Raw genomic sequence first — 14,723 nt, forward strand, 5'->3', positions numbered from 1 at the left:
TTATTTTTAAAAAGACAAAAGCAGGCCAGGAGCGGTGGCTCACGCCTGTAATCCCAGCACTTTGGGAGGCCGAGGTGGGCGGATCACCTGAGGTCAGGAGTTTGAGACCAGCCTGGCCAACATGGAGAAACCCCATCTCTTTAAAAAAAAAAAAAAAAGACAAAAGCAAAACCAAAAATGTATTTGATAGCAAATATTTACTATATTTTGCAGAATAAAGTCACAGAGCTTTAAAAAATTATGCTTCCTAACAATTATGTTCCACATACCTTTCCTGAAAATTTCTCTGGCACTTATATCTTCCAACATCTTCTGCTCTGATTGCCTATAGACTGTTTGCTACATTATTTTTTCTTTTATTGTTCCCAAACTGATGAATATATGTGTCATTCTTCTCTACTACGAGGCATGGCCTTGCCTGCTAGGAGCATGCATGTCTTAGATTTACTTTTTTCTCCCTCAAAACCAGGCTTAGCACATGGCATGAAACAGAATTAACTATTATTTCCTGAGAGTAAAAGAGAGACAGAGAGAGTAAACAAACAAACAAAAAGAACCAGACAAATAAATGAAATCAACACTGCTAATGTTACTAATATCTACAACTATTACAATCCCAAAGTACCTTTGGAATGTAATTGGCAAACTAGATCCATACAACTATAATAAGTTGTAGTTTTAACCTTTAAAGTACTTAACATGTAACCTTTTACCTTTAGATTAATCCTTAATCCTGTTAGGTAGATAGTAAACCTCTTAATATCTTCATTTTACTCTGGCCCAGAAATTTGTGGAATCTTGTACAAGGTCAGATAGCTGATTAACCAAGACTAGCTATCAAGCTTTTATCAAATATCTAATTAATACCAGACCCCTGACTTCAGCATGGTTCACTTTCCACAAGCCCATGAAATGACAAAGTCTAAAGTCATAAATCAAGTGACAACTCAAAATTATGTCTGAGAATTCTGACTCCATAAAATCACATGATATGAAAGTCTATCATTTTAAAGACAAGTAGAAGAATAAATTATTGCCTGAATTTAAACTTTAATTTCACCCACTTATAATGGTTAGGGGATGGGACTTTTCAAGGAAAGATTTAAAAAGACTATGCCTTTTAAAAACATGTGGATGTTATATGAATTAATCTTCTCATCAAATTCCAAATATCAGAATCAAAGGGAGTTTCAGAACAATTAGAAGTTATTACTTTTTCTATTTCCCTGTCTTCCCAATCTAACTCAGGAGTCCTTTCCTTCAAGAAGACTTCGTAACTGGCCAGCACTTGGCCATTCCTCTTTCCTTAGCTTTCCAGGTACTTCAACTGTCTTGCCAGTTGACTGGAATAAGATATTTGGTCTTCATTTCTATGTGACCATCATATCTCTTCAAATAGGAAGATCTTTTATGTTAATATCTCTAGGCCCTGGTACATTGTAGGCAATATTTCTGAGGACCACGACAATACTGTTACAGAAGTTCTTTCTTCAATCCACTTTACAAGGTAAAGTATAAATATTCAGGAAGAATTTAAGGACATTAAAGATATATTTGTAACCCATTATTAATAGGAGTCAAGGCTGTGTCTACAATGTGGATGGTGCTCCCTTAGATATGGGACCCTTATGCAATACAGAACCTGAACACCAGCCCATAGAGGCCCTGGACATAAGAATATTACAGATAAAAACCACTAGGAGTTTTTTTTTTTTTTTTTTTTTTGAGACGGAGTTTTGCTCTTGTTACCCAGGCTGGAGTGCAATGGCGCGATCTCGGCTCACCGCAACCTCCACCTCCTGGGTTCAGTCAATTCTCCTGCCTCAGCCTCCTGAGTAGCTGGGATTACAGGCACACGCCACTATGCCCAGCTAATTTTTTGTATTTTTAGTAGAGACGGGGTTTCACCATGTTGACCAGGATGGTCTCGATCTCTTGACCTCGTGATCCACCCGCCTCGGCCTCCCAAAGTGCTGGGATTACAGGCTTGAGCCACCGCGCCTGGCCCACTAGGAGTTTTTAAAAAGGGAGATATTACTTGTTGCCAGGGAAATCCCTGGAAGATGTCATTGAAGCTAGGTGGTGGTAGGTTTAAACTACAGACTAAAGGGCACGGGAAGATGGGTGGAAGAGACTTAGGTAGGGGCAAAGACGCAGGGCTTGCAAGGAAACAGTGAGTAGTCTAGTTTAACTGCCTTATATGATTATCTTATAAAGTCTGCTGAAAACCAGGATGGAATATTAGGGGAGAGAGGGACTTGACCAGAAATGAACGCCTGCTAATCTGCTGTACTAACACATCTCTAAAATAAGTCAATAACTGGAATGGGGAATCCTGGAAATGCAGACAAGAGCCAGATTGTGAAGGATCTTGAATACTATGAGAAGTTTATCCTAAGCAAAGTAGGGAGGGGGCTGTGGGCAGTAAAGTAGAAGAGGAAAAGAAGAAAGATTAGTAACATAATCACATTTGAGTTTTAAAAAATCACTTAGATTGCAGCTGGAAGGTGGTTTGGTGAAAACAGTGCGTAGCGCTGACCAGTTAGGAGTTAACTGCAATAGTCCAGGCAGCAGATGAGCTCCCAACCCTTAGGGAAAGGCAAGGCAGAGGGATGAGGCAAGATCCATTTTGACAAAAGCCTTGTTAAACCTTGGAGAATGGATGTGGAAGATGTGACATAAGGAGAAATCAAAGATGGTTCTTTTGTGTTTTAGGTTGTTAAACGGGGGTGCCAATAATTAAAAGGAAGGAATGAAGAGGGTGGCTGGCAACTGAACTCCAGATGTGCCAAGTTTGAAGTCCTGTGGCAACATCCCGTAAGGAGTTTAACACGTTGATCTGGACGGAGTTCAATACAGAGATCCGCACCAGAGTGGAGGTGGGAGGGGTAGCTGTGAGAACCGCTAAGAGAAGGGGATTGAAAGTGAAATTCTGTTCAACCTCAGCATTATAGGCCGTGAAGGAAGAAGATCTGAGGACAGTAAAAGAACTATTATTCCCAGAAAAGCTCTGAGAATCCAGGGGAAGAGCTACAGGAAGGAAGCAATTATGGTTGGTGTAAATGGTATCAAATACCACAGAGGTGTCAGGTGAGAGAATTAACCACTGGACTGAGAGGTCTGGGGAGTAAGCAGAAGGGAAAGCAGTCAGAGGGTAGCAGCAGCAGGTGAGGAGAGAACAAACTTTCAGACATGTGAATAAGCCTTGTCTTACCTTCACCTCCACGGTGAATGGTGGAACACAGGCGTTTTCTGCTCTGCCCACTATCACTTCCTCTAAGGGGTCCCATTCGTTGTAAGAAGAGACAGGGCAGTCCTTGGGCAAAGGCTCAGTAGCCTTGTCGTCAGCTGCACAGGAGTTCTGGGAGGAAGCCGTAGCTGCCTGGGTGCTCTGGAAAGTTCGCTGCACCCATCCTGTGAAGGTTCGTCCAAGCTTCCAAGAACAAAGAAAAGATTATTGTATTGTGTTGCTCTATACAGTACTTGAGGGGAGGAGGAAGTGGAGATGGGGTAAAAACCCAGCATAATATTGCCACTTAAACCCCTTTAGAATAGCGTAAACCAAGATGTTAATAGTGAGTAGGTGGGTAGTGGGATTACAGATAATTTTTTAACCCTCTTGTTTATCTACAACTTATCTATTAATTGTTGTAACTCTTTAAAACTCCTAAGAATACTGTGTCCCCAGCGACCATACAACCCTGTCTTTATCTCAGAATGCATTCCTGCACTCAAGCTTTAAGCAACTCTTTTGCAGATGATGGGTCAGTCCTCCTCTCAGAAAACCGTAAACAACTGCTCTGTAACTTCCTGCCAGTCCCAGCTGGGGACAGAACCTCCTTCCTCCTTCAGTATCAAAGGTTACCAATATTAGGCATTTTATTTTATTTTATTATTTATAAATGAAAAGGTGGGAGCATTTGTAAAGGACTTTATCTTTCCGAATAACTAGCTTCAAGTCAAAATTTCATCTTTGACATACACTTTGCATTCTTTGGCACTTCAGTTCTGAGAGTGAGCCACTGCCATCTGTTCATTTTACAGATGGTCCACAGTACCCTAGCCAAGATCAGGATTAACCCAGGCACAAATTCAAACAACTAAAAAGGAGATCTAAAAACCTCAAAAGCCTTTTTAAAAAAGCACGGCCTATAAAATCTAGAGCAGGGAGGATCCCTCAACCCCTGAGCAAAGCTCAACCCCCAAATCTCTGTCCTGCTCTGTTAAAAGCCTTAGGAAGTGGGCAAGAGGGTAACTCGGGTGGAGGCAGAAGCAAGACGTAGAGTGACAACTGTTCAGGAACCAGTTGCTGAGGGAAAGCCAGAATGTCGGAGCGATTTCAGTCCTACAAGCAGGGTAGGGTCTGCACCCTAGGCAGCCGAGGGCGGGGCGCGTAGAAACTCTGCTTACAGGCTGCACTCGCCCCGACTCCTCTCCAGACGCAGGACCTCTTGTTACACTTGGAGTGAATCTGGTCGCTCGCTCCTCGTCCCCGATTCCCGCTTTGCTTGCCTCTTCTCCCCATCCATCCACCCCACACGCATTTTTTCAGAAATCTCCCCAGCTTGACGCCCACCCAGGGTATTGAAACCTAATAACGCCACCCTTTTACTAAGAGGAGTTCCGGTCGTCCCAGCCCCTCGCTCCCAGCGGGAAGCTTGGTGAAGCGCACAGAGGTCTGGTGGAGGAGGGCGGCGCCCCATGCGCCGTGGGCCAGCAGGCCGCAGACGCGCATACAGCAAGTGGACCCCAAGGGGTGGGGCCGCAACGCAAGCTCCCCCTGCCCCGGTGACACCGCCCAGTTCCTGGAGCCTGCAAAGGCTTTAGAAGCTGAGCTTCCCAGGGAGACCAGAAGGGACACTCTCGTGCAATTCTGGCTGGGGAAAGCGAGGGAAGGCGGCGGCTCCGGGGAGCCAGCGAGTGGTCCATGCCGACCGCAGGGCCAAGCGAGGGTGAGTCACGCGGCGGCCAGATGAGGCCCGTGGCGCACGCACCCGAGACCCGATGTAGTGCACCGCCTCCGCACCGCGGCTCCCGCCGCGCAGACACCGCACCCGCAGCATCGCCCCGGCCTGGCTGGTCCACGCGCGGAATGTTCCTGGCACTCGGCCGTGTCCGCCGAGCTTCCCCTAGAGTGCGCTCAGAGCGGGGTGGGCGGGCGCGCGGGGCCCGTGGCCTTTTGTAGCCGTGCTCCGCCCCGGCCGCCCCCCGCGGCCCTATTGGCTGCCGGGAACAGGTGGTGGGGCCGGCGGAGCGCCCCGAATTAGGAACTGTTGGGAAGCTCCGCGGGCTCTGGCTCGAGCCACCGACGCTTGCCCTTTTTTAGCTAGCGAGGCCACTGACGGCTTCGGTTGCACGGCCGACCCGGACCCGGACCCGGATCCATACCCGGGCGCGGCAGGAGGCCCGCTAGAGTCTCGCGCAACTGGGCCGGACGCGACTTCCGACGAAGTGACAATGGTCTATGCATATATTTAAGTGAACATTTGAGAATTTAAATACACAAGGGGTGAGTACAGTCTTACGCTTAAATTCACATATGCGCACTGACCCAGTCCCCTCATTTTTCGGTAAACGAAACCTTTTTAGGTGGTTTCTTAGTGCAACATCGGGTTTGAGACTGCAGAAAACTATGTCTGGAAGTCGGGCCATTTGCTCCCTGGGGAGGCAGTGCTTTCCTTCCACTACCCCGTGTGGTGTTATTTGGAACACCTGGCATTTCACATGGTCTTTGGCCATGTGTACCTGGCTGGAGAAACTCTGTCATGAAAATCGGTAAGTGTGGGTCAAAAATAAGGGAGGACGACAGTTTCTTTCCTTCCATTTCATGTTTTAAAATTTTTGTTTCAACTTGATTAGGATTCTTTTAGAAAAGTATTTCCGTCACAGTGCAGTCTTAATTGCTGCGGATCTGTGCAAAACTAGAGAACTCAGGTTAACATTTACACTTCTAGCAGGTGAGGGGGCAAGAGATTTGAGTATTTCATTTTTGTACTTATAGAAGTGTAACTATTCATTTTTGATGAGCTGTCTTTTTAATTTTGGTATCTCAAGCTTGTTTTCCAGAGTTCATGGATGGAAAGCACCAGACAAGAAGATGGCATGGTGGAAAGAGCCTCGGAGAGGGAATTAGGATAACTGAGTTCCAGTCCTGACTGTGTTATAGACTACTGTGTGTCTTCTTGAGTTGCAGTCTTCTTATCTGCAAAGTGAGAACAATAGAATTTACAGTCCCTTGCACATGAGGGGTTGCTGAGGGGCCAAAATGAGACGTTGTACATGAGAACTTGATGCGTGGCATTAGAGCTGTATGAGGCTGGGTGTGGTGGCTCATGCCTGTAATCCCAGCAATTTGGGAGGCTGAGGCGGGCAGATCACCTGAGGTCAGGAGTTTGAGATCATCCTGGCCAACATGTTGAAACCGTGTCTCTACTAAAAATACAAAGTTAGCCAGGCATGGTGTTGGGTGCCTGTAATACCAGCTACTGGAGAGCCTGAGGCAGGAGGATTGTTTGAACCCAGGAGGCAGAGGTTGCAGCGAGCCAAGATTGATCCACTGAACTCCAGCCTGGGCAACAGAGTGAGACTTCATCTCCAAAAAAAAAAAAAAAAGGGATGTGACTATGAGGTAATGTGTTACCACTCTAGCAATAAGGAGGCCCCTAAATGCCTATGGTGAAAGGAGTAAGTCTAGGTTCATAACTTAACCCTGCCACTAATTTGCTACATGACCTGGAACCAAATCCCTTTATCTTTCTAATCAAGGCTGCACACTTCTAGTAAGGTTTTGGGAAATCTCTAACATTTCTCAGAATTTAAAAAGTGCTTTCTCGGCTGGGTGCGGTGGCTCACGCCTGTAATCCCAGCACTTTGGGAGGCCGAGGCGGGTGGATCACTCGGTCGAGAGATCGAGACTATCCTGGTCAACATGGTGAAACCCCGTCTCTACTAAAAATACAAAAAAAAAAAAATTAGCTGGGCATGGTGGCACGTCCCTGTAATCCCAGCTACTCGGGAGGCTGAGGCAGGAGAATTGCCTGAACCCAGGAGGCGGAGGTTGCAGTGAGCCGAGATCGCGCCATTGCACTCCAGCCTGAGTAACAAGAGCGAAACTCCATCTCAAAAAAAAAAAAAAAAAAAAAAGTGCTTTCTCCCAGCAATAAAATGTAGCCACCTCTAAAGTCTGATTCTCCTAGTGTACTAGGGGGCCAAGATGTGCTTCTCCTCAAAAGAATTGAAGAGTACTGTAAGTACACATAACAAGGCCTTGACATCACTATACCATTTCTGTTTGAGTTTGGAGGACATCCTCATGCCACCCATCAAATGCACTATTTTAATTTTGCATATGTAATAATTGGGAGTGCCTGGTAATAATGAAGTTACGATGTTGTTACATTTTATCTAATGAAAAACTTTTTTTTTTTTTTGAGATGGAGTCTCACTGTGTCGCCCAGGCTGGAGTGCAGTAGTGTGATCTTGGCTCACTGCAACCTCTGCCTCCCGGGTTCAAGCGATTCTCTTGCCTCAGCCTCCTGAGTAGCTGGGACTACAGGTGCCTGCCACCACACCTGGCTAATTTTTGTATTTTTAGTAGAGACGGGGTTTCACTGTGTTAGCCAGGATGGTCTCAAACTCCTGACCTCATGATCCGCCTCCCAAAGTCTGGGATTACAGGCATGAGCCACCACTCCCGACCTGCAATGAAAAGCTCATAGCCAAAGAGCACACCCTTATCTCCTGGGATCCAGCAGAAAGTGTGTGGATAGCGCCACCCAAAGCAGTCCTACTGTTATGAAAGCAAATCAAAGCACTCACACCTCCTTTTTGCCATGCCTCTGACGTATTTTCATTCTTTGTCCTTTTATCCCCTTTTATATCACAATTTTTTTCATTTACTAAAATTATATTTTTTTCTCTTTTAAGTTCTGTTTTTGAAAAAATTCTGTAACAATTTCTAGAATGACCTTATCAATTTAAAGTACAAGCTTTCCATACTAGATTGTTTGTCAAATACTAGGCCAAGTCTGCACAGTATCTATATAATGATGGTTGGCAACTCCGTGGTTTTTAGTTGCTGCCTCATTCAGAAGAAATGGAATAGACTGTGAAGTCTTGTCTTGCCTTCCCCTATTGGCAGTAGATATCATCAATAACTTTGAAACAATAATTTTAGGATTTTGGTGGAATCATACTTAGTGGTTATGTATATTCAAGTCTAATAGTAGTACACTTTTGTAGCTTAACTTAAAGGCATAATTTAGGATTGTGTGTGTGTAAAGGGGGCTAAAAGAACAAGGAACAGAAAACACATCAGAAGCATGGCAAAAATTCAGCTTTTCAATTCTCCCTCATCACTTTTGCTTTGGGGATATGTCCAACTCTCCCTAGTTCCAACTAACCAAGTACGGGGTTTCTGAAATGTGTCTTGAGATTAAAATAAAACAAAAAATGAGTAAAGTCTTTTTTTTTTTTTTTTTTTTGAGACGGAGTTTTGCTCTTGTTACCCAGGCTGGAGTGCAATGGCGCGATCTCGGCTCTCTGCAACCTCCGCCTCCTGGGTTCAGGCAATTCTCCTGCCTCAGCCTCCTGAGTAGCTGGGATTACAGGCACGTGCCACCATGCCCAGCTAATTTTTTGTATTTTTAGTAGAGATGGGGTTTCACCATGTTGACCAGGATGGTCTCAATCTCTTGACCTCGTGATCCACCCGCCTCGGCCTCCCAAAGTGCTGGGAGTAAAGTCTTGAATTAACAAAATAAACAACAAAGAGCCCGTTGTAAGAATTCACTATTTCTCTATCATGGTTGACTTCAGAATCTGTACATAAAGTGTAAACAAGTACAGAGGAAGGTATTCGTAGAACTTAAGAGATAAAGACACTCTGTGAAATTGGTAAACACACACACATACACACAGACACACTGGATGAGATTAGCTATCTACAGAAGTCACCATTTCTAAGAGACATATGTTACCTATAGTTTAGGGTAAGGATATCTCTCAAAGTAAGTTAAAAACAATAATGTATTATTCAAGTTCAAACAAGGTGACTAAAGTATATTCTCATGACTGGAATGTAAACAAAGCTGCAATTTTTTAGAAAATATTATTTAGGCTGCATCAATAAAATATATTTGGAACGATACACAGATACTGATAACCTAAGTTGTCCCTGGGGAGGGGACCTGGGTGGCTGGGAGACAGGAGTGAGAGAGATTTTCCACTGTAAACCTTATTGTACCTTTGAATTTTGAACACATGAGTAAATTACCTAATAAACAAAAATCATATTTAAAAGACTGCATTTACAGAGGTATGATTCTCAACATGGAGTTTTAAAAAAGGAAGCCTGAATGGCCAATCTATCAGAGTCTATTCATCCAGCTGTACCTAAGGATGGAATCAGAATATTCTGGCCTCTGGAAAGGTTAAACCTGTTGAGGACAAGAAAAATTCTATGGGTTTTTATGAAATATCCCTCAAAACTATTCACCTCCTCTAATTTCTGAGGTCACCAGGCTCATCCATGGGAACTGTGGCATGTGGGAATTACCCTGCAGGCTGAGCACAAGTGATCTGATAGCTGGAAAGATGAAGATCTCATCGTAAAGTATTAAATCAGTATTCTGCCAGGCGTGGTGGTTCATGCCTGTAATCTCAGCACTCTGGGAGGCCGAGATGGGTGGATCACCTGAGGTCAGAAGTTTGAGACCAGCCTGGCAAACATGGCGAAACCCTGTCTCTACTAAAAATACAAAAATTAGCCAGGTATGTTGGTGCACACCTGTAATCCCAGCTACTTGAGAGGCTGAAGCAGGAGAATTGCTTGAACCCAGGAGGTGGAGGTTGCAGTGAGGTGAGATCATACCAGTGCACTCCAGCCTGGGCAATGGGAGAGAAACTCTATCTTAATAATAATAATAGGCTAGGCACAGTGGCTCACGCCTGTAATCCCAGCACTTTGGGAGGCTGAGGTGGGTGGATTACTTGAGGTCAGGAGTTCGAAAGCAGCCTGTCCAACATGGCGAAACCCCGTCTCTACTTAAAATACAAAATTAGCTGGGCATGGTGGTGCATGCCTGTAATCCCAGCTACTTGAGAGGCTGAGGCAGGAGAATTGCTTGAACCTGGGAGACGGAGGTTGTAGTAAGCCAAGATCGTACCACTGCACTCCAGCCTGGGCAACAAGAGCAAAAACTCCATCTCAAATAATAATAATAATAATAATATTCTAGCTTATCACTCAGAGTCTGGTGAGTTCTAGCTCAGTTCTTGCTTCCTAAGTATGTTTTCCTTCTTAATGTTCTCTTTTTCCTAGGTACCTAGTCAGTTCTGGCTAAACTGATGGAATTTACTTTCTAAATCTGAAATGCTGTGGAACTGACCTGATCCCACAATAGCCTGTGTTCCACTAGCCCACAGTATCTATGACATTGCCCTGGAATTGCCTGCTTATATGTCTGTCTCTCACTGGGCTGTTGGCTCCTTAAAGACAGAGAGCCTGGTTTATCCACCAGTATATCTGTAGCATGGTGCCTGACACAGCCAGAGTCCTTAATCAATTGTTCAGTGCCACTCTGACGGCCCAGGCTAGTATAACCAGAGCTCCCTCTTTATTACCTTGCAGTCTTTGATGTCAAATGAGTTACAAAATCTTGTGAAGGCAGCCTCTGCACTGTCCCTTACAAATCATTTTAGGATTTTTACTAGTTATGAACAGCTGTGTTATTACTGCCCAGCGTCTCCCAATGAGGTAGATTCTTTTATCAGAAGACAACTGCAAAACACTAATCCCAGCTAAATTAAACCCCAGCTTTCTCCAAGTATTTAAAATAATCTCAGCTTAGGTTAGCACTGAAACTGATAGAGCTTTAAGAAAACTAAGGAAGAAACATCGGAAGTCTGCTCCAAGGGATCTTATTTCTTTTACTTTAGCCTTCAAATACCCTTCTGGAATTTAAAAACAGTAAATACCATTCTCCTTCTTAAGGTTCTGACTTAAACGTTAACTAAAAGGCAAAGGCCAACCCATTTGATAATGTCTTGATAGCAGAGTATATGGCAGGCAATTTTTGTTAATGAAAAAAAAAACTGCATTTGTTCCTGTCTCACTTTGATCTTTTTTTAAAATAACAGCTTTATTGAGATAAAATTCACATAGCATAAAGTTTGGCCTTTTATAGAGGTTTTTAGTATATTCACAGAGTTGTGCATCTATCACTGCTATCTAATTCCAGAACATTTTGTCATCCCCCAGAGAAGCCCTGTACCCATTATCAGACACTGTCTTTATCCCCTCTCCCCTTCCCAGACCCTGGCAACCACTAATGTACTTTCTCTCTATTAAACTGCCTATTCTGGGCTATTATAGTTTGAATATTTGACGCTCCAAGCTCATGTTGAAGTTTGATACCCAATGTTGGAGGTGGGGCCTAATTTAGGAGGTGTTTGGGTCATGAGGGCAGATCCCTCGTGAAAGGCTTGGTGCTTTCCTTGAGGTAATGAGTGAGATCTTGTTCTACTAGATCCAAGAGAGGTGGCTGTTAAAAAGAGCCTCCCATCTCTACACACAATTGAAAGCAGACTGCAGCCCTTATGAAAAGTAGATGGTTGGTGCCATGCTTCTTTTACAGCCTGTAGAACTGTGAGCCAGATAAGCCTCTTTCCTTTACAAATATCCAGGTTCAGCTATTCCTTTATAACAGTATAATCAGACTAAGACACTGGCATTTCATATAAATGGAGCCAAAGAGTGTGGTCTTTTGTGTCTGGCTTCTTTCTGACATGTTTTTAAGGTTCATCCATCTATATTATATCATGTATCAATACTTCATTCCTTTTTAAGGTCAAATAATATTCCATTGCACAGCTGTGCTACAATTTGTTTATTCAGTTTATGAATGCTTGTATTGCTTCTATTTTGGCTACTATGAATAATGCTGTTATGAACATTCATGTCAATATTTTATGTGGACATATGTTTTCATTTCTCTTAGATATATACCCAGAATTGGAGGCTGTGTCATATGGTAATTCCATGTAAATTCTGGGAAACTTGCTTTTTTTTTTTTTTTTGAGACGGAGTCTCGATCTGTCACCAGGTGGAGTAGACTGGTGTGATCTTGGCTCACTGCAACCTCTGCTCCTGTGTTAAAGCGATTCTCCTGCCTCAGCCTCCTGAGTAGCCAGGACTACAGGCGTGCACCACCATGCCAAGCTAATTTTTGTATTTTTAGTAGAGACGGGGTTTCACCATGTTGGCCAGGTTGGTCTCAATCTCTTGACCTTGTGATCTGCCTGCCTTGGCCTCCCAAAGTGCCAGGATTACAGGCGTGAGCCATCATGCCTGGCCAAAACTGTCTTTCAAAGTGGCTGCATCATTTTTACATTCCCACCAGCAGTGTATTAGGGTTCCAATTTCTCTACATCTCAGCGCATACTTGTTATTGTCTGTCTTTTTCATTATAGCTATTCTAGTAGATGTGACATGGTACCTCACTGTGGCTTTGATTTGAATTTCCCTAATGAGTAATGATGTTGATCATCTTTTCATGTGGTTATTGGCTATTTGTACATCTTCTTTGGGTCACCTCAATCTTAGGAGAAGTAAAAATGGAAAGACCTTTACTTAAGGAAGTACTGATGCCTGTTTTTAGAAACTAATATTCTTCTTTCAAGTAAGACAGAACTAATATTTGTTTAAAATACAAAGGGAGAATACTTCTTGAAATACATTGCATAGGATATTGGGGTTAAGAAAATGCTCTTTTATCTCAAAAAACTGAGTAGTGATGTCAGAATTATTACATGATCAAGAGGAAATTTCTCTTTTAGAATAGATAAGTATGAAGTAAATACAGTTCACTCAAAGAATTAAAGTAATGTAAAAGCCATTAACACCAATATTCCTACCTTTTAGAGGAGCTCTTAGAGACTTGCTTAGAAGTCAGCTGATAATGTAATTAAGTCCAATCCCCCTTCTGAAAAAGGTAGTTACCCTTGTAATATAAACCCATATAGAAAAACCCAGTTTACATAAAAAATAAAAGGATGTGTGTGTGTTGAGGGGAGGGGACCTACCATATAGCCCTGTTACTTAATAGTGCTCAATTAATAAATTTGTTGGCTTCAATTAATTTTAAAATCATTTCTACTCTATTGAATAATAATAACTACTATTTACTGAGCACTTACTATGTGCCAGATAAGAGCTTTACATGTAATTTCATTTATTCACCTTTCAGTATTCTTATAATATTCTTGTTTCAAAGATGAAGAAATGGAGCCCTACAGAGGTTACACAAATTACCCTAAGTAAAACAGTGGCCAAGTGGCTAATAGAGCCAAAGTTCAAATCCAGGCCTCTAAGACTCAAGGACCTGAGCCCTTAACTTCTAGGACACTTGATTTTCTCACAGATTTTCAGGGGGAATAGCTATTGCATAATATAGGGTGCATACACGTAGTCTGACTACTTCCAGTGTTCATACTTCTCCTGTAAGTTGCATATTGTGTTGCATGCTGCCATCTTGATCTTTTAAGATATCTCTGAGTGTTTTTTTCTGGGAGTTATTTATCAGATAACTGTCCTTCTTTGGATAATGCTATACCCATAAAGATTGCATGGTAATGAGTATTTGATAAATTGAACTTATGTGGGTCAGCTAGAGCTGAATGCTAAAGACTTTAGACAGAAAGTCCAGAAGTAGTATAAGGCCTCTAAAGAAGCTCAGGTATAGCTTAGATCTCTATTGAGAACTCTACAGAACGAGAGAAGGTATTTTAGCATAGGTGTAGCTGTTGCTCCCTGCACTGTAGTCAAAGAAGGGAGAACAGGAAGGAGAACGTGCCTTAGAAGGGTCTGTCTCATTGGGATGGTTCTGGAAATACACTGTACGTTCATCCTGACTTAAGTGCAACCCTCAGACTTTTAGCAGTAGCTAAAATAGCTCCACTCACCCCGCTAAAGAAGTTGTGCCTTACCTATCTCCTTAAACTGACACTTCCCACCCCTCCTTCTTTTTGAGACAGAGTCTCACTTTGTCACCTCAGTTGGAACACAGTGGTGCAATCATAGCTCACTGCAGCCTCAACTTCCTGGGCTCAAGCAGTCCTACCACCTCAGCCTCCCACTAGGGACTACAGATGTGCATCACCAATGCCTGGCTAATGTTTACTTTTTTTTTGTAGAAATGGGGTCTTACTATGTTGCCTAGGCTGTTCTCAAACTCCTGGATTCACGTGATCCTCCAGCCTCAGCCTCCCGAAGTACTGGGATTACAGGTGTGAGCTGACCTTTCCCTTTCTTAACCCAACAGCCTCTAGCACTGGTTGTACTGGGCAGACACAGTGCAGATCTAGACAGTGCCCCAAACTGAGGAAGTCATATTGGCTAATTCCAGAAATGATGCAGAAGTTAGTGAATCTCTATCATTACGTTACATGATACCAGAGCCACAAAGGTGCCACTGTCCATAAGCAATCCCTGGTATTGCAGGAAGTATTTTTTGGGCATCTTAGTGGTAACAAGGCAGCTGTCACTGGACCTTCTCCCTCATCTCATTTTTGTAGCCCAAATTCCTCTCCCAGTACTTTTTCAACATCTTCTCCAAGCTGATTATCTATTTACACTTTTTGTCTAAAGCCTAAACAAATGCTATAAAATAAGAAACAGATTGAATGACCAACAACTATAGAATGGTTAAGGAAATTATTACACG

The 14,723-nt window shown here is 43.1% G+C and overlaps 1 protein-coding gene and 1 long non-coding RNA gene across 4 annotated transcripts in view; one reads left to right on the forward strand and one right to left on the reverse strand.

Moving 5' to 3' along the window:
* The window catches only part of LOC105710130 (uncharacterized), a 91,950-nt gene extending 83,500 nt beyond the window's left edge, over nt 1–8,450 (forward strand). Inside the window, exons 13-14 of the long non-coding RNA XR_001105689.2 lie at nt 6,055–6,308; nt 7,678–8,450. This is a non-coding gene — a long non-coding RNA (uncharacterized LOC105710130). The remainder of the gene's footprint in view (nt 1–6,054; nt 6,309–7,677) is intronic.
* GATM (glycine amidinotransferase) overlaps nt 1–14,723 on the reverse strand; it is a 45,422-nt gene that overhangs the window by 12,860 nt on the left and 17,839 nt on the right. For 2 of the 3 annotated variants that reach the window (XM_064366011.1, XM_012442308.2), the window contains exon 3: nt 3,215–3,433. In XM_064366011.1, the coding sequence (XP_064222081.1) occupies nt 3,215–3,433 (219 nt within the window). Of the gene's footprint in view, nt 1–3,214; nt 3,434–4,994; nt 5,153–14,723 lie in introns of those variants that run through there. The other variant, XM_012442309.3, reaches the window with a different exon arrangement.

The sequence above is a fragment of the Aotus nancymaae genome, unplaced genomic scaffold, assembly GCF_030222135.1.
Source record: "Aotus nancymaae isolate 86718 unplaced genomic scaffold, 86718_ANA_hifiasm-v0.15.2.pri h1tg000062l, whole genome shotgun sequence".
NCBI lineage: Eukaryota > Metazoa > Chordata > Mammalia > Primates > Aotidae > Aotus > Aotus nancymaae.